The sequence below is a fragment of the Macrobrachium nipponense genome, chromosome 38 (genome assembly GCF_015104395.2).
Source record: "Macrobrachium nipponense isolate FS-2020 chromosome 38, ASM1510439v2, whole genome shotgun sequence".
NCBI classification, from domain to species: Eukaryota; Metazoa; Arthropoda; class Malacostraca; order Decapoda; family Palaemonidae; genus Macrobrachium; species Macrobrachium nipponense.
The window spans coordinates 7,901,992-7,921,413 of record NC_061098.1 but is presented as its reverse complement, the minus strand read 5'-3'; the positions used below and the strand labels follow the sequence as shown (position 1 = coordinate 7,921,413).

At 37.7% G+C, this 19,422-nt stretch overlaps 1 protein-coding gene across 1 annotated transcript in view; it reads left to right on the top strand.

Annotated features, from left to right (window-relative positions):
- Positions 1-19,422, top strand: part of LOC135209517 (uncharacterized) — a 68,324-nt gene that overhangs the window by 21,825 nt on the left and 27,077 nt on the right. The window contains exons 2-4 of the mRNA XM_064242171.1: positions 11,995-12,134; positions 13,623-13,769; positions 14,008-14,196. Coding sequence (XP_064098241.1) covers positions 11,995-12,134; positions 13,623-13,769; positions 14,008-14,196 — 476 coding nt within the window. The remainder of the gene's footprint in view (positions 1-11,994; positions 12,135-13,622; positions 13,770-14,007; positions 14,197-19,422) is intronic.

Here is a 19,422-nt window from a genome sequence, read left to right as displayed (position 1 = left end):
GAGTATAGAGGTCACCATTACGACAGCGTAATCACTGTGGTGGATATAGGATTAAACTTCTACTATAGCTATTGAGCTCATTTATATCTACTCTCGCGTCCTTGCTATCTATCGATGGGAAAAGCCGATGAACACGATAATCCAAGCAAAAAATCAACAAATAAATAAATAAATGCGTCGAAGTATCTTCGGCGCAATAAAGTTTTCAGTGTAGCGTATAATCAAACCCACCTAAAATAGATTTATCTTTCGGTACGATAATCCAAGCAAAAAAAATTAATAAATAAAAAGTAAACAAATCTGTCAAAGTTTCTTCGGTGCAATCGAGTTTTCTGTGTAGTGTATAATCAAACCCACCTAAAATAGCTCTACCTTTCAATGGTCTCGGTATCGTGCTGTATGAGCTGCGGTCCATGAAACTTTCAGTTACGGACCTTTCCTATAGCGCTACGAGACGCACGGTCATGGCTAACTAAACCTTAGATAAAATAAAAACTAATGAGGCTGGAGGGTTGCGATTTGTTTGATGATTGGAGGTTGGACGATCAATATAGCGATTTGCAGCCCTCTAGACTCAGTAGTTTTTAAGGTCTGAGGGCGGAGGGACGAATAACCATGTCAATAGTTTTTTTTTTTTTTTTTTTCCAAGAAAACTAATAAAGTTCAGCAGAGATCTCTTGCAATTAAACAGGTAGTGATGGGGAAGAAATAAGAACAGAGCAGGTAAATAAATAAATGAAAAAATAAATAAAGGAGAAAATAAACAAATGTAACTAAATACATTGCAAGGACTTTGATATAATAATGGATTATGAATTCGGTCATTTTCATCTATAGGCGAAAGTAACACACCTATTTGATAAGTATTGAAATATATATACACGAACTTTCATAAATCGATAAACAGTGATGAACGTAATTGTATTAAAGCATATCTGCGTATTTGAATAAGGTTCGTATCGTATCTTGTTCATAAACTGAAATTATCTATAAAATATCTTGTAGGAAAAGAGAGAGAAAAATGAGATATATACGTGAATACTACAAAATTCCCTTTATAGCTTGTAATTCACTGAAATAGCAAAGATATTCATTGCAACTAATTACAGCAATTGACGTTATACATCAGAAATAAACGAGCGAAGAAAAATAGCGAGTGAGACTAACAAGTAAACCAAACAAAAACTTCTTTCAGTTTTCTTCTGAAGTTTGAAAAAGAAACCCACGAAATCACTGTGTAACGTGCTCACTTCTAAGTATTTACATTTAATTTTACTCCACACTCGAGTACTTTCAGGCCCTATCTGTAGCCCATTCTCAAGAGATGTTTGAGATGTTAGCCCTGGTTCAAGGCCAGCAGTCTTCTGGAACCTTTCTTCCCCGTTGAGCTGTCATTTATGTGATGGCTGTTATGGTTTCCTGAGAGTTGCTAATCCCCTCTTGTCGCCTCTGATATCCTTGGAGCTGATGTCAGTGGGATTAATCTTGTGGTAACAAGGGAGTGGTCACCAAAGTCTGTTGGTAGAAAACCTAATCTCCAGGTCAGCAGGATCAATCTTAGCTCTTTTAATATCAAAGCTGGCTATGGGATCTTCTGAGGTAAAACCTTTGTTTCCTTCTATTACTTTAAATCTCTCTGATGAGTGCTCCTTCTACTACCCTCCTGTGACTAATTCTATTGCTTTTGTATATTAGCCTACTGTTTTTAAAATCAAACTATGTCATTTCCCAACAATGCCTAGCTATAGCACTCCCCTGAGAGTTAAGCTGTACTGCCCTTCTGTGTTCCTGGATTCTAGTCCTTATTCCTCCACATATTTGTCTCCACAATTGTTGCAATTGATTATGTATACCCCGGCTACATCATCTGTATTACTGTCTTCTCCTTCCAATCATGATATAAAAATAGGTGTTCTAACAGGTTTATTTCTTAGGGCAAGAGAATGTGTGACCCTTGCAAGATAGAGCAGAAATAAATTACATCAATAAAAGCTTGATGCATTAACATACCCGGAATGGTTCAGAAAAAGGGCACTCAAACAAAGCTATATTTTTACAGAGCAAATGTAGAGTATATGGGAATAAAGAAAATGAAACAAATTACTTCTAAAATGAAAGAAAGTCATATAATTTTTTGTGTATACCTTGATAATATCGTAAAAAACAAAGTATGTAAAAATGAAATGGAAGGAGAAGACGTAATACAGATGATTTGTAGCCGGGGTATACATAATCAATTGCAACAATTGTGGAAACAAATATGTGGGGGAAAATAAGGACTAGAATCCAGGCAACACAGAAAGGGCAGTACAGCTTAAACTCTCAGGAGAGTGCTATAGCTAGGCATTGTTGGGAAAATGACCATAGGTTGGATTTAAAAACAGTAGGCTAATATACAAAAGCAATAGAAATTAGTCACAGGAGGGGTAGTAGAAGGAGCAATCATCAGAGATTAAAGTAATAGAAGGAAAACAAAGGTTTTACCTCAGAAGATCCCATAAGCCAAGCTTTGAATATTAAAAGAAGCTAAGATTGATCCTGCTGACCTGGAGATTAGGTTTTTGCTGCCCAACCGACTTTGGTGACCACTCACTTACCACAAGAGTTAATCCCACTGACCATCAGCTCAGGATATCAGAGCAATAAAAAAGGGATTAGCAACTCTCAAGGAAACCAGAACAGTCATCACATAAAATGACAGCTCAATAGAAGTGGTTCAAAAGACTGCTGGGCTTGACCCAGGCTGACAACCTTCACATCTCTTGAAATGGGCCACAGATAGGGAGGGCCTGAAAGTACTTGAGTGTGGGGGTTAAATTAAATGTAAATACTTAGAAGTGAGCACGTTACACAGTGATTTCGTGGGTTTCTTTTTCAAACTGACAAGTAAGCGGACGACCCGCCCTCATGAACTGCTGTTACCCAGTATAGGTGCGTCGGGTCGCGCACGACCCGAGGGACTGTTTCAAAAAACGTTTTTTTCCCATAAATCATTTGCCTATTCCCGAATCTGGGCGTGATCGACAGCAAAGAGTCCAGCAGAAACACACTACAAAATCATCTCAGAACCTTGCGTTTGCCTTGCCTTTGTCCTTTCCCTTTTCTGAGTAATTGTTTGTTTCGAACATGCATGGGATACAAAGGCAAAGTTATCAATTTAACTAGTCTCAAAATCTCGAAGGTTAATGAGCGTACTATTTTTATTATCATTATTATTATATTATATTTTATTATTAACAGTTAGTAGACGAAACCTATTCATATAGAACAAGACCACCAAGGGGGCCACTGACTTGAAATTCAAGCTTCCAGAGAATATTAAGATGTTCATGAGGAAGAATTAAGAGGAAATAAAGGATTTCACGTATTTTTCATAATTTGAGGAATTCAAAATTAATATATTCGGGGACATTCGTCCCCGTCGAGAGATAGACTCGGAATCTAACCCGTAGCATCACATCACATGCAGGAACGTCAGGGTGTGCGTCGGGAATCAGGAATTACCAATCACACCATTTTGAGAGCTGTTAAAAAAAACAACATTAACAAGCTTTCCGCTCCATGCCTTACTGGGTTTTTATTTTTTTTTTTTTTTAACATGAAAAAAAACAGCCCCACCCCCTTCCCCCAACAAAAGAAAACAAAAAAAAAAATAATAACATTGGAAAAAACAAATTCATATAATTACAAACTCCTAGAATGAACTGTAAAACTAATTTATTTGGGGAGAATTGGGGAGAAGAGTATAGATAAATTAAATGAATACTAAGTTACATCTGGCAAAAATGCCAATTGATTCTTTGGCGTTTTTGGACTTTGTGAAAAAAAAATCATCATGAGATTTATTGATGTCACGGAAATACTGTAGCAAGACGTGATACTATTGTGTCCCTCGAAACCTTATAAAAGATCTGCAGCTACTTAACATACCAAAAAAAAGAAAGAGAAAAAAAGTAAGTCAAAGTTCCGCTCAATATGTTTAGAAGGGATATCGAAGTACGGAAACAATTATCCTCCTGTAAATGTCCTAAGTCTTCTCAACTTTAATTTTCTAAACTGATCTAATCCAGAACAGGTACTCTATCTGATGGCAGACCTTAGGACCGTTTTGGGTCATAACATAGTCATAATCTTCTACATTATTATTATCATTAGTATTATTGTTATTAAGAAGATAACCCTAATCTTATGGAACAAGCCACAATATTCACGCCCCCAAAGAATAATGGTCTTTAATTATAAAACAAAGTACAGAAAGAATAGACAAGTATTTTTTAGAAAAAAATAAATCAAATCGTCGAATATCAAATAAAAAACAGATAAAAATATGGGTGAATTATCAAAATAGGAGAATGCCTTTTTAGGGTTGCAATGCATTGCATCTTTGCTGCAAAACTTACTTGAGGTTCACGTACAATTATATATATATATATATATATATATATATATATATATATATATATATATATATATATATATATATATATATATATATATATATATATATATATATATATATAAACTATTTGAAGTTTTACGTACGGAATTGTCTAAACAACAAAACAATACGACAGTTAACCAATAGACTACGTGGGTTTTATTAACGATGAGGAAATATCCACCATTAGGCATAAAAAGCTAACAAACGTAATACTATTTAATGCCATCGTATACCGCGACCGCTAACGAAATCATTTTCTTCAAATTAAGAGGCGGAAGACAGGACGAACCCTCGCTTTTATGAATGCTGTTCGCTCTTGGGGAATTCGCGCCCGGCCGCCTGATGACGATTTTAATGTGTGCCGCGCCGTAACCTTTGGGGGCGGAGCATGGGTGGAGCCGGGCGTGTTTACGTTCCAATTAACTTTCACCAATCGGTCACGAACTCCCGAGCGCCGTTAAAATATTCGGATTTTTAAAACGGGTATTTAGCGCGGAATTTACGCATTTATCGAATCCTAAATTTAAATTTTATATTTGTGAATAGACTAAGAATGATTTTTCATGTGATTTATCCATTATATCCTATCGAAACGTTATATATGGCTGTTATTTCACAAGTATGCCAAAAAATCGGGAGCGCTACAGTTCAGTTGACCAGGGGTTTCGTGTCTGCTATGGAATCGGCGGAGCAATACAAACAAGATGGCGGAACGCTTTGTTTTGCGCCCGGTTTAAAATACACCCCCGAAACCTATAAAAAAAACGATAATGGGGACCTTTTGGGTTTTGGGAACCGGGGTTTTTGGTGGGGGAGTACCTAGAGTAAATTGAAAACGGTAATGGGGGAGCCATTGGAAACCGGGTTTTTGGGTGGGGGAAAACCCAGATGACGACAACGAACCGAAAAACAAACAAAACCCTAGCAGACGAAACCGTGCCAAGTAAAACTGTAGAGCTCACGTACCAACAAAAAATGTAGGAGGTCCCGTCACCCGTTTGTTAGGCTAACCAAACGACGGCAATGAACACTAAAAACCACGAAACCCTAGCAAAAAAAAAAACCAGTGGCCAACTAAAACTGTATGAGCTCCCTTTCCAACGAAACTGTAGGAAGCTCCTGTCCCAACTAAACTGTAGGAGCTCCTGTCCCAACTAAACTGTAGGAGCTCCGGGATCGTAACCAAACGAACCAACCTAACCAAAACTTAGGCCGCGTGCCCTTACCTGGCCGGGGGGTTCGCCCCTGGACCCCCCAGTATAGTATATTAAGTGATGCTACCTAACCAAAGGAACCAACCACCTAACCATAGTTAGTCTCCACGTCTTACCTAGCCGGGGGGCTTCGCCCCCCTGGACCCCCCAGTATAGTATACTAACACTGATTGCTACCGTAACCAAAGGAAACGACCTAACCAAATAAGTCCGCATGTCCTACCTGGCCGGGGGGCTTCGCCCCCCTGGACCCCCCTATGTAGTAACGTTAACAGTTATAATATCTAACCTATGATAACTTGTCCATACATAGTGGCACCGTATCCTTACTGATAACTAAAAACATGAATATTTCGAGAATACATTGGTTTAAAGTCAAGGCAAATTGTTTGCTCGAACACATGGACTGCGTTCGAACACGTGGATTCTAGCGGACGTGAATGTTCGGATGTGTGAGCCTCCCTGACTTCAGCAAAGCGGAAATAAACAATGGCGTTGCTTAATTTTATCAAAATAATGAAAATAACGTGCATTTACATTGATAACCTTACCTTGGAGATGTTTCCGTCGTCCGATGATTGGCCGGTCCCCCCCCCCCCCCCCCCCTCCCAGAAATAAAGAACTTAACCAAGAGAAATCGGAGTCGCTGAAATCTTCTGGGTAGAGGATTTTTTTTTTCTTCTTGGCGGGACGGTTGTTGTCCGAGATGACGGAACAAGGGGAATTTGGGTTGGACGAGGGCACGGGTGGAGGTGACGAATCCGTTTGTACAGCGAGCGACGTCTCGTGATTGTTTGTTTTTTCAGCGATATTGGCCTTCAATTTGGCAGGTGTTGAAAACTACTTTATTAATTGATATACACGTTTAATTAAATCTAAGAATGCTTTAAAAAGGACCAAAATCAACTTGAGTTAGGTACGTTTTTTTTTTTTACACAATACATAGCGAAATATGAATTATACAAATTTTTTACTGTACCACTTCTAGGTAAGACATTTCGTTTCAAAACCCGCCAAGTAGATTCTATGGTGTTTGTGTGTATGTTTTTCTCGTGTGGGTCTACAAAATGCAATGTGTGATTAAATGTTTTGTGTGATTTGAAATGTTGACTTAAAGTGTGATATGATTTCCAGCAATCAGAAAATGACAATTGAATCAGGATGTATGTTATCAATTAAAATAGGAAGAAGTGTTTCCTGTATCCTGTCTGGTACAACCTGAAAAAAAATGTTTCTTTTGTTGGCGGTCAATCCGCCGAAACCCAAACAACCATCGACAAGTCTGCCTTTGTTGAATTTCCTTTCCTACCAAACTTGGACTCGTCAATCTCGACCACGTGACCAGGTCGCCAATTTTCCTATTGTCCATCACCAGAATATCCACACAAACGTCCCGGCAGAAATTAAACCAGTCGGACAAGAAAGTGTTGGGCGAGCCGATCCTCAGATTTAGTTGCATATATTTTCTGGGAAGCGTCGTGAAACCCAGCCGTGTATGAGCACTAAGATGCTCTTCAGGGAGAGATGGGACCCCGAGAAGAATGACCCGTGGAGAATCGAAATGTATTTGCGGCAGTGCCCTTTCGTTGCACCGCCATTGAAATGTCCCCTTTTTTGAATAGCCGACGGTGCCCTTCATCAGGCCTTGCAGACGCCACTAAAATCCCCAGTAGGCTGTTTTTCATTTTAAATAAGTGACTAGGGATCGTTCGTCTTGACACAAAATGTAAATGTCTTCCAGCGTGACTGGAACGGCGGCAGCGAACGCCACGTGTCGGAACAAGACAAATTGTCGGCAGAAAGAAACATGATGAAACACTGAACTGATGAGAAGCAGGACAGACTGAAGGGGTCGAGGAAGGTCGAGAAAGGTCCGTTCCAGGTACTAGGTATCCTAGCGGATAACTAGTACCTGGAAAATATGTATCGAAGAATGTAAAAAAAATGTAGGTCATACAGATGAGTGGGCAAGGAAAGAAATATCGAATAATAAATGTGGAAAAAATGTATCCTACAGATTATGTTGGCACGGGTAAAACTATCGTGGGCAAGAGTCAAAAATATCGAATAATGAAAAAAAATGGAACTCCTGCAATTAGTTGGGCAAGCATGGGGAAAAAAATAGAATAACGAAGAGAAAAAAAAAGGTCTCTACATTTCCAAGTTGGGCATGGGTTGAAAATAAAAAAGAATACTGTAAATTAAATTGGAGGTCCTAAGATTAGTTGGGCAAGATTAAATAAAAATATCGAAGAGAATCGCTTTCATGTTGATGGCAGGCTGTTCGGGTTCGGTTCCCGTGGGTGGGGTCGGGTTTTGGTCGGCTGGGGTCGGGTTGGTAGGCTGCGGGTCATCTGCGAGAACTACTTACCTTGGCGGAGGGATTATGGACCGGGCAAAAATGGTGTTACACGGTCCGTCAACTAAACTGTAATCTACCCCAAAATCGGAAACGAATTTTCATCCAGAAAGGATTTTCCTGCATTTAATATAGAACCAGCTGCTGCCTTTTTGGCTCCAGATATTTTTCTGCATATATCAAATGAAACTCAACTCATACAAAAATTAAGATAGCAAAAAAAACGCAGTTGAAAAATGACGAAAATCGAGTATGAAAATACAGATATGATTCCAATTGCTAGAGTGTACCATAATTATTACTTCCGTTTTCTCTGGATGACTGCGGTTTTCTTCTTCTCGAGATCGGGCGGGTTTTCCGTTTCTATGAACTTCTGTTGACAGGGAGCGCAATCTCTCGACAAGTTTCCGTTCTTTGGTGAGAAGCGTAGCGTGAAGTGAGTGCGGGGATGAGGGAGAGGAGAGAGAGAGAGAGAAAGAAAGAAAGAAAGAAAGAGAGAGAGAGAGAGAGAGAGAGAGAGAGAGAGGGAAGGAAGGCCGCCGCACACATACAAGAAAAGTCGAGAATTGCTGTGATTTCCTATAGTGAAGACGTAATCTTATGAACACATTTCTTTTCAATACATTCACCGTTTTTACTTTTGTATCATCGACTCTGGTCTTTATGATCGATCGTCCAAAACTACACACACACACAGATAAGCTACAAAGGAAAAACGTGATTAAGTAAAATATAAAGGAACAGAAAACAAAACCGATACACCGAAAATTCAGGAGACGTCATCAGAAGAGAGCGAGCAGGAATTGAATTGGTTCTGGCTCGAGTATTTTTGGGGATCAGAAGGTCCCGCAAATGCACCATAATAGCTAATTCATTCAAATTTTAGTCTAAGAGGCGGGAGAGGGAATGCACTATTTGGTTAAAATATGAAATTGCAAGCGTCTTTGTTGACACCGTGCTGAGATTCTAAATAAAACGGACGAACTGCTAGCTCTAGGCCGATGTCAGCGGACCTTCCATTTGAGCCGCCAAACCAAGAAAAAACAAAACCATCGTTTGCTTTCATTCGCTTTCATTCAATAGGAATTATATTATATTGCTATGTTGATGATTATATCATATCCCAAAAGACTGACAAAACAATTTTTAACGTTTTTTATAAGAAGCAAGTTGTGCGCCGAGATCCAAATAAGACGGCAGAACTGCTATAAAAAATAAGTCTAGGCCGATATCGGCGGTCTCCAGTCTGCCGGTAAACCAAACCATCGTTTTGCTTTCATTCATAGTATTTATTATTTCATTTGCGTTCTGGATATTCATATCAACATCCCAAAAGACTGACAAAAACAGTTTTTAATGTTTATAAGAAGAACAAAGTGCGCGCCGAGATTTCTAGGCCGATGTCGGCGGCCCCTCCGCCGGCTCAATCCAAAACAAACTGTGGGTATAACCTGAGCAAACCAGGCTTATGCGTCGCTGTTGCCGGGAGCGATGAATGGTCGGAAGCAGATAATACCCGTCCATTGGAAACGTGACGCGACACGACACACACACGACGCACCAGAAAAAGAAGCGCACAAAACAAAAAAAATTCTATAAGATGATTATTTTCCTAATTCTTTCACGAGGTCTTTCATTCACGAATTTCTCCACTCAGTGAAGCTTCGGTAACGTTAACAAATCAAGGAATTTTGCATCGTACGACTCGGTTTTGTTTGTTGGTTCGCTCTGAAAACAGACGAAAAACGCGCGCGAAATCTGGTGGACGAGAGAGCGCTCTTCCGTCCCCACCTCGCGCGAGACTCGCCGCCTTGTTCTCACAACTTTTATTATTTTTTATCATTAAAAAAAAGAAAAAAAGAAAAACTCCGAACAAAACTGCGCCTCGTCGAAAAGTAGAGAAGAGAGAGAGAGAGAGAGAGAGAGAGAGAGAGAGAGAGAGAGAGATCAATCCCACACCATAGATCAGGGCGAGAGAAGAGAGAACTTTTTGACCATAGTCCGAAATATATGTAGATATTTTCTATATTATTTTATAGAAATATGTATACTATTTCAATACCTTTTCTCTACAGGACTTCATAAGGCGCTTCGTTGCTCCCGAGTTGCAGACAGACACGCTGGTGTTTTTTTTGCGACGCGAGGGAAGAGCTTTACAGCCAGCACAGTAGCAAGGAAACACACACACAAACACACACACACACACACTCCACACACGTTCTTTCACTCACTCGCTAGCGCTAGTCACAGTTGTGTTGTATGTGCGCGTGTATGTATATTTTGACGCACGCTAAAGCCGACCACCATCGTGTCCATTCGAGGAGCTCTGAAAAAGATGAAAGACAAATGTATATTTGAAATAAGTTACGTCAGGTGGTACTAATAAATGTAAACTAACACAATTACATATAAAAATTCATACATATAATATATATATATATATACTATATACTATATATATATATATATATATATATAAAACAGAACATTTTACCAGTTATATATATATATATATATATATATATATATATATATATATATATATATATATATATATATAACTCTCACTACGAGACAATAAAACCTGCTTTAAATCTTTTTAAGGATCACTTTAATTCCATATGATAGTGATGGGGAAGAAATAAGAACAGATTAGGTAAATAAATAAATGAGAAAATAAGCAAATAAATTTTAAACAAATGACTAAATGCATTGCAAGTAAGTACCCTATTTAATCATTTTCATCAACAGGCGAAAGTAATACATGTATTTGATTAATTATTATTATTAAAATAATGCACGAACTTTCATAAATTAGTAATTATTTGCGTACTTGAATAAGGTTTTATATCTTATCTTGTTCAAAAACTGCAATTATCTATAAATATCCCGTAGGAAAAAGAAAAAAAAAAGGAGATACGTGACTGCTACAACACTCTCTTTATAGTTACTTTTGTTCTTAGAAATAGCAAAAACTTTCATTGCAACTTCGTTATAAACATACACACAAACACATAGAATTATCCTATTCTAACATTAATGAATAAGAAAGCTAATGAACAGCTCTAAATTAGTCTTTGACATAATATATCAGAAACAAACAAGAAAAATAGCGTGGGAGAGACTAAGTAAGATTGCCGTAAAGCGAGCAGACGACCAGCGCTTATGAACTGCTGTTGCCCAGTACGACTTTGCAGTGTCGCTTCCGCGACCTTAACGACTTGCGCGACCGCCGAAATTTTTTCAAGGACCCCCCCGATCCCCAAAAATAAATTAAATGCTTTTGCCAATTTAGGATGATGTATCAAGCGATCAATAGTGGTTTTCGTTGTACCTAGGTAAGACTCATAATTTCTTAGGACTCATAATTTCTTGGGGGGGCCATCTTTTGTTTTTACATAACGTATGTCGCAAAGGTGGTGGATACGTACCGGGTTAAATCTTGTGTGTGTGGCGGAGGGGGGTTAAATCTAACCGAAATTGTCGTCAAAACGTCGGAGAGAGAGAGAGAGAGAAAGAGAGAGAGAGAGAGAGAGAGAGAGATAACAAACGACGGAATAAGCCCACGAACCAATCGGTAATGTCATGTCCCTCTCTCACACACACAACACACACACAAACACAGGCGTCCCCGTGACTGTTGTATGTAGATCGAAGATTAAAGTCATGTGTCAAATCAAGGGTCTGGCTACACTGACCTATATATATATATATATATATATATATATATATATATATATATATATATATATATATATATATATATATATATATATATATATATATATATATATATATACGTAAGGAAAACTAGTAACGCTTACAATAATATTTGTCAAAAGGAATATTTAATGGTGCCCAGAGACCCGGGAAAGCAGATTTCATTATCACTCTAGAATATACAGGTGGCGTTAGGGATATATTTTGTTAGGAGAGTGACCATATAATTTTGTTTTGCATTTATTGTATTGAATTGTAAGTTGATAACTTAGAGGAAAAGGCTCAGTTCAATGTTCAGGAATTTTTAGCAGCCCCCTCCATCCAGTTTTGTCTGAAAACCACTCAGTCTAGAGCACAGTGGAGCGCTTTAGCAGAGGCATGTAGTGGTTATGTGCTACTAGTATGGTAAAGGCACAAATAAAATGTATTGCTATGGAATCATTGATAAACTCTGGTAGAATAAACTGATGAAGATGAGTTAGAATTGGACTCAAGAGTTGTTGAATGTAGCACGTGTGATCTCATAAATAAGCAAGCAGAAAAGAAAGAGAAAGTGATGCAGAGTTGGAGCTTAGGACGCATTGAAGCAGAAGAGAATTTGATTAAGCTAAAAATGCTTGCTGAAAGAGAGAGAATACAAGCTGAAAGAGAAAGAATAAGACAGGAAAAACAGAAAGAAAGAAGAGAAAAGAGAAGAAGAAAAAAGCAGCAGAAGAGGAAAGAGAAAAGGATAAAAGAGGAAAGAGAAATCGCAAGACATGCAAAGGGAATGGAATTAATAAAAGCTAGATCCACATTACCTGTAACACTGTCTAACCCTAACCAAGGTAATCAAGACCCTGTATTTGATGTAGTGAGAGTACAGAAGTTAATCCCTAAGTTTACTGAAGAAGCTCCAGATGAGTTTTTTGATCACTTTGAGAAAGTGGCTTCAGGTATGGGATGGCCAGATAAATGGTCAGTTTTGCTACAAAGTGTCTTAATTGGTAAAGGGAGAAGTGCTTATCTAGCCTTAACAGCTGATCAGTGATAGACTACAAGGTACTTAAACACAGTGTGCTACAAGTTTACAGATGACCCCAGAGTACTACAATGAGAGATTCAGAAATTTAAGAAAAGATGAGAAGGGAACATTCTTAGATTATGCTTACAAAGTGAGAAGGTGTTTCAAACGTTGGGTAGAAGCTGCTAAAGTTAAAACTTTTGATGAGTTAGAAGAGTTACTTGTTCTTGAACAGTATCTTAAGGAATTCCTGAACATATAAGAGCCTATTTAAGAGAGAGAGAAGTGAAGAAAACTTGACAAAGCTGCTACACTCAGTGAAGATTACATTATAATCAGTAGTAAACCGTAATTACAATGTCAAGTACCAGAGTCAAACAACGCCCAGGTTTTAAGTCTTATCCAAATAACAGGAATAAATTTAATGGGAAACCTACAAGTGATACTACTAAGAGTACACAAGGTAATACAACTCAGCAAACTAATGTGAAATCCTCATCCAGTTTTTCAAGACAGTTAAAGAAACCTAATGTTGTCTGTTTCAAGTGTGGAAGAGTAGGACACTACAGTCAGAGTGTTACCGGAATCAACAGCAGTCAAAACCAGTTGGTCAAGTTGTAAAAGGTGACCAGGTGAAACAAACTACGAAGAGCAGTGTGGGAAAGAATCAGACTCCAGAGAAGAATGAAACTAAACAAGCTGAATGTTTAGCAACCAGTGGAAATGTTACCTCAAGCAGTGAGTGGCTAAGCAGTGTGGAGCTTCTAAGCCATATATCTATGAGGGTATGCTGTCAACTCAAGAAGGAAGTGTGAAGGTACAGTCAAGATATTACGTGATACAGGGAGTAACCATAGTGTGGTAGTACGTGGTTCTCACCCTCAGTTGGAGAAGAGTCTCACAGGAGATTCAATTATTTTGAAGGGTATAGGAGGAGAGGAAGTAACCCCTATATGCCGCCTACACCTGTCATGTGAATTGGTGACAGGGAATGTTGATTTTGCTGTAAAGAACTCACTGGCTGTGGAAGGTGTACATGTTCTGTTGGGGAATTGAAGTTGGTGGTGTGCCATTTATTCCTTGTCCTGTAGTGACAGACAAACCATTGAGGATTAGTCCTACAGGAGAAGAATAACCCCCACCTGTTTCCTAATTGTGTAACTACCAGAAGTATGAAGAGGGACTACGACTGCAAGTGAAGAAAACTGAGGATTTACACACCCAAGAAGGATCAAGTGAAGGATCTTTGTGTTAGAAGAATTTTATCCAGGGAAGTGAGGTTTCCCATAGTGCTGACCAAGAAGAGATTTCCCAAGAAGATGAGGAAGACGGCGACGAAGAAGAAGAACCTGATGTTCCTGAAGAGACTCCGAGTAGTCAAAGTGTTGCTGAAGACAGTAGTGAAACTACAGCAGCTGAGTTAACAGATATTGAGAATTCAACCCTTGAAGTTGGTCAAGTGACAAGAGAGAAGCTGATGGACTTGCAGAAGAAGGATGCATCGTTAACTGATTTGTTCTTCAGAGTTGTTGATCAGGAAGAGATGCAACAAACTCCTACCTGTTACTATCTGAAGGAAGGTTTGCTGATGAGGAAGTACAGACCTACAGATATACCAGGAGATGCTGTATGGGGCGAATATCATCAAATTTTGATTCCATATCCATTGAGAAAGCAAGTGGTTGCAGTAGCTCATGAGTCTGGACATATGGGAATCAGGAAGACTGTGGAGAAGATATCAGGCCACCACTCGAACAACCGTCTATCTGCACAAAACAGAAATCGGAGAAAAACGCGATTGAAGTTTTGCAATGTTTACGTTATCATATTTCCGTTACTATTTATGCTATGACATCATTCTTTTTTTCAAAATGAAGCTAAAAGCATGCTCTTTACAAATATGTGTGTAAATATTATTCTGTCTATTCAAACTGTACCTCAAACAACACTATAACTGGAAAAAAGCGAAGTTTGTCAACATTGGAATGCATACATCAGTGATAATTATGAATGGTATGATGTCATTTTTTTCCTTCAACATTATATTAGCCTAGATTTTAGAAACTTAAATGATTTAAAACTAATAATGATTGGAAGAAGAAATATAAAAATTAAAAACTTTATTGTATAAGAATGGTGGTCTGTAAAATTATTCAGTTATGAAACTCGCCTTATGACACGTCTTTGCTCATCATTCATAGTAGGCCTACGAGGTGAAATTACATAACTACATACCTAAAAAAAAGGTGTTAAAGCATACTATAGCCCTAAAAGCATGGTAGGATGCAAGATTTACTAGCACCATTTTTTTGTATTTCACATAATTATGCATACAAAAAAGAGCATGATAACTTTTTTTCCCATTTAGCACATTTGACTATCCAATATTGGGTACAGTAATGATAGGCTAATAGATTTTAAAATCCAGTAAGGTATACTATTGGAAAGTATTTTCACTGGTTTTTTTACCATAAAAAGACCGAGGAGTAATTAGCGTGCACTCACATATACTTTCACACTGAGTACTACACTCTACTGCGTTGTTTTCAATTTCATTCGATTCCTTATGCTTTGTTCTACCATAGTTGATAATCACAATAACTGTTATTTTTATCAGAAACAATGCTTAATGAAAATTATAAGGTAAACCACGGAACACGAGAACTTGACAGCCAAACTAAAGTGCCCTTTAAATATGACGTCATACCAAATCAAAGAACCTCATTGGTGGACGCATGCAGATAACGTTTTGTTCGACAGAACATTATCCGGGCTCTTTTCATCAAATAACCGCTTATCTGCAAATTTTGCAGATATACTGTTGTTCAATTCGTTTTCATCCCAGGCTCTTTCACTCGAATAACAACTTACAAATATTGCGCATTTATAATTCTAGTTACTCTCAGTCTCTCTAGATTATGAACGTGAAAAACATATTTTTTTTACAATTTCTAAACACTAGTATATAGAAGAAGAGTTGCTGGATTCGAAAGTATGTATAACTCAAAATCCGAAAATTTGCAGATAGACGCTTGTTCGAGTGGCGGCCTCATATGAAATATTTTTTTTCTGGCCTGGACTTCACAAAGATGTTAGCAGGTTCTGTGTGAGTGTCATACCTGCCAGATAGCTGAAAACCGAATGAAACCATCAAGAAAGCCCCCCTACAACCTATAGAAGTTAGAGGAGAACCCTTTAGCAAAGTGATTATAGACATGGTTGGACCATTGCCGAAGACAAAGAAAGGAAATGAGTATTTTTTAACATTAATGTGTCTGTGACAAGGTATCCAGAAGCAATCCCTGTTAGAAACATATCTGCCAAGATAGTTGCTGAAAAACTTGTGGATTTTTTCTCAAAGTTGGAATACCAGAAAATAGTACAAAGTGACAGAGGAACAAACTTTACTTCAAAGTTATTCCAGGATGTGATGAATTTGTTAGGAGTGAAACAACAGTTATCCACTGCCTATCATCCAGAAACTCAAAGTGCCTTGGAAAGGTTCCATCAAACATTGAAAAGTATGCTGACAAAGTATTGTTCTGAGTCAGGAAGAGAATGGGATGTTGGTTTACCATTAATGTTGTTTGAAATTAGGAATGCTTACCAAGAAAGTATGGGATGTTACCTAATGAGATGATTTTTAAGAAGAGAAGTTAGAGGACCGTTGAAGATTCTTGCAGAAAATTGGGAAGAAAAATCAAGAGGAAAGCCAAGGAGAGTATGTGAAGAACTTAAGGAAAAGGTTGAAAGAAGATTAGAAAATTCTCTTTAGAAAACTTGAAAATGAGTCAAGAGAAAATGAAAAGGAGATTTGATGCTAAGACAAGATAATCCTTAAGTTCTTCACATACTCTCCTTGGCTTTCCTCTGATTTTCTTCCCAATTTTCTGCAAGAATCTTCAACGGTCTCTAACTTCTCTTCCAAAAATCATCTCATTAGGTCAGTGAACATCCCATACTTTCTTGGTAAGCATTCCTAATTTCAAACAACATTAATGGTAAAACCAACATCCCATTCTCTTCCTGACTCAGAACAATACTTTGTCAGCATACTTTTCAATGTTTGATGGAACCTTTCCAAGGCACTTTGAGTTTCTGGATGATAGGCAGTGGATAAACGTTGTTTCACTCCTAACAATTCATCACATCCTGGAATAACTTTGAAGTAAAGTTTGTTCCTCTGTCACTTTGTACTATTTCTGGTATTCCAAACTTTGAGAAAAACTCCACAAGTTTTTCAGCAACTATCTTGGCAGATATGTTTCTAACAGGGATTGCTTCTGGATACCTTGTCACAGGACACATTAATGTTAAAAAATACTCATTTCCTTTCTTTGTCTTCGGCAATGGTCCAACCATGTCTATAATCACTTTGCTAAAGGGTTCTCCTCTAACTTCTATAGGTTGTAGGGGGGCTTTCTTGATGGTTTCATTCGGTTTTCCAGCTATCTGGCAGGTATGACACTCACAACAGAACCTGCTAACATCTTTGTGAAGTCCAGGCCAGAAAAAATATTTCATATGAGGCCGCCACTCGAACAAGCGGTCTATCTGCAAATTTTCGGATTTTGAGTTATACATACTTTCGAATCCAGCAACTCTTCTTCTATATACTAGTGTTTAGAAATTGTAAAAAAAATATGTTTTTCACGTTCATAATCTAGAGAGACTGAGAGTAACTAGAATTATAAATGCGCAATATTTTAAGTTGTTTTTTATTCGAGTGAAAGAGCCTGGGATGAAAATGAATTGAACAACAGTATATCTGCAAAATTTGCAGATAAGCGGTTATTTGGATGAAAAGGAGCCCGGATAATGTTCTGTCGAAACAAAACGTTATCTGCATGCGTCCACCAATGAGGTTCTTTGATTGGTATGACGTCATATTTAAAGGGCACTTAGTTTGGCTGTCAAGTTCTTGTGTTCCGTGGTTTACCTTATAATTTTCATTAAGCATTGTTTCTGATAAAAATAACAGTTATTGTGATTATCAACTATGGGTAGAAAGCATAAGGAATCGAATGAAATTGAAAACAACGCAGTAGAGTGTAGTACTCAGTGTGAAAAGTATAATGTGAGTGCACACGTAATTACTCCTCGGTCTTTTTATGGTTTTTATGGTAAAAAACCAGTGAAAAATACTTTCCAATAGTATACCTTACTGGATTTTAAAAAATCTATTAGCCTATCATTACTGTACCCAATATTGGATAGTCAAATGTGCTAAATGGGAAAAAAAGTTAGTCATGCTCTTTTTTTTATGCATAATTATGTGAAATACAAAAAAATGGTGCTAGTAAATCTTGCATCCTACCATGCTTTTAGGGCTATAGTATGCTTTAACACCTTTTTTTTAGGTATGTAGTTATGTAATTTCACCTCGTAGGCCTACTATGAATGATGAGCAAAGACGTGTCATAAGGAGAGTTCATAACTGAATAATTTTTACAGACCACCATTCTTATACAATAAAGTTTTTAATTTTTATATTTCTTTCTTCCAATCATTATTAGTTTTAAATCTATTTAAGTTTCTAAAATCTTAGGCTAATATAATGTTGAAGGAAAAAATGACATCATACCATTCATAATTATCACTGATGTATGCATTCCAATGTCGACATACTTCGCTTTTTTCCAGTTATAGTGTTGTTTGAGGTACAGTTTGAATAGACAGATAATATTTACACACATATTTGTAAAGAGCATGCTTTTAGCTTCATTTTGAAAAAAAGAATGATGTCATAGCATAAATAGTAACAGAAATATGATAACGTAAACATTGCAAAACTTCAATCGCGTTTTTCTCCGATTTCTGTTTTGTGCAGATAGACGGTTGTTCGAGTGGTGGCCTGATATCTTCTCCACAGTCTTCCTGATTCCCATATGTCCAGACTCATGAGCTACTGCAACCACTTGCTTTCTCAATGGATATGGAATCAAAATTTGATGATATTCGCCCCATACAGCATCTCCTGGTATATCTGTAGTCTGTACTTCCTCATCAGCAAACCTTCCTTCAGATAGTAACAGGTAGGAGTTTGTTGCATCTCTTCCTGATCAACAACTCTGAAGAACAAATCAGTTAACGATGCATCCTTCTTCTGCAAGTCCATCAGCTTCTCTCTTGTCACTTGACCAACTTCAAGGGTTGAATTCTCAATATCTGTTAACTCAGCTACTGTAGTTTCACTACTGTCTTCAGCAACACTTTGACTGCTCGGAGTCTCTTCAGGAACATCAGGTTCTTCTTCTTCGTCGCCGTCCCTTCCTCATCTTCTTGGGAAATCTCTTCTGGTCAGCACTATGGGAAACTTCACACCTGTTTTGATGAACTTAGGCTGATGATTTTCTGCAATACTGGTAAGTGTTAAGGGATCACTGTTGCCTTTAGAGTATTCAGTCGTTTGAAACGTGTTATGAGGGTTCAGGTGTCTGGCTTTTGGTGAGGTAATATTTGATGCAAGGTAACCAGATACTTGGCACTTCGTAACAATATATATATGTATGTATATATATATATATATATATATATAGATATATATATATATATATATATACATATACATATATATAAGCAAATCCCACAGGAAAATGATAGTCAGAAATCCAAGCGCTTTCGTCTTTACTCAGACATTGTCAAGGAGCTAATGAAACTTAAATACCCAAGGACTTTTGTAGAT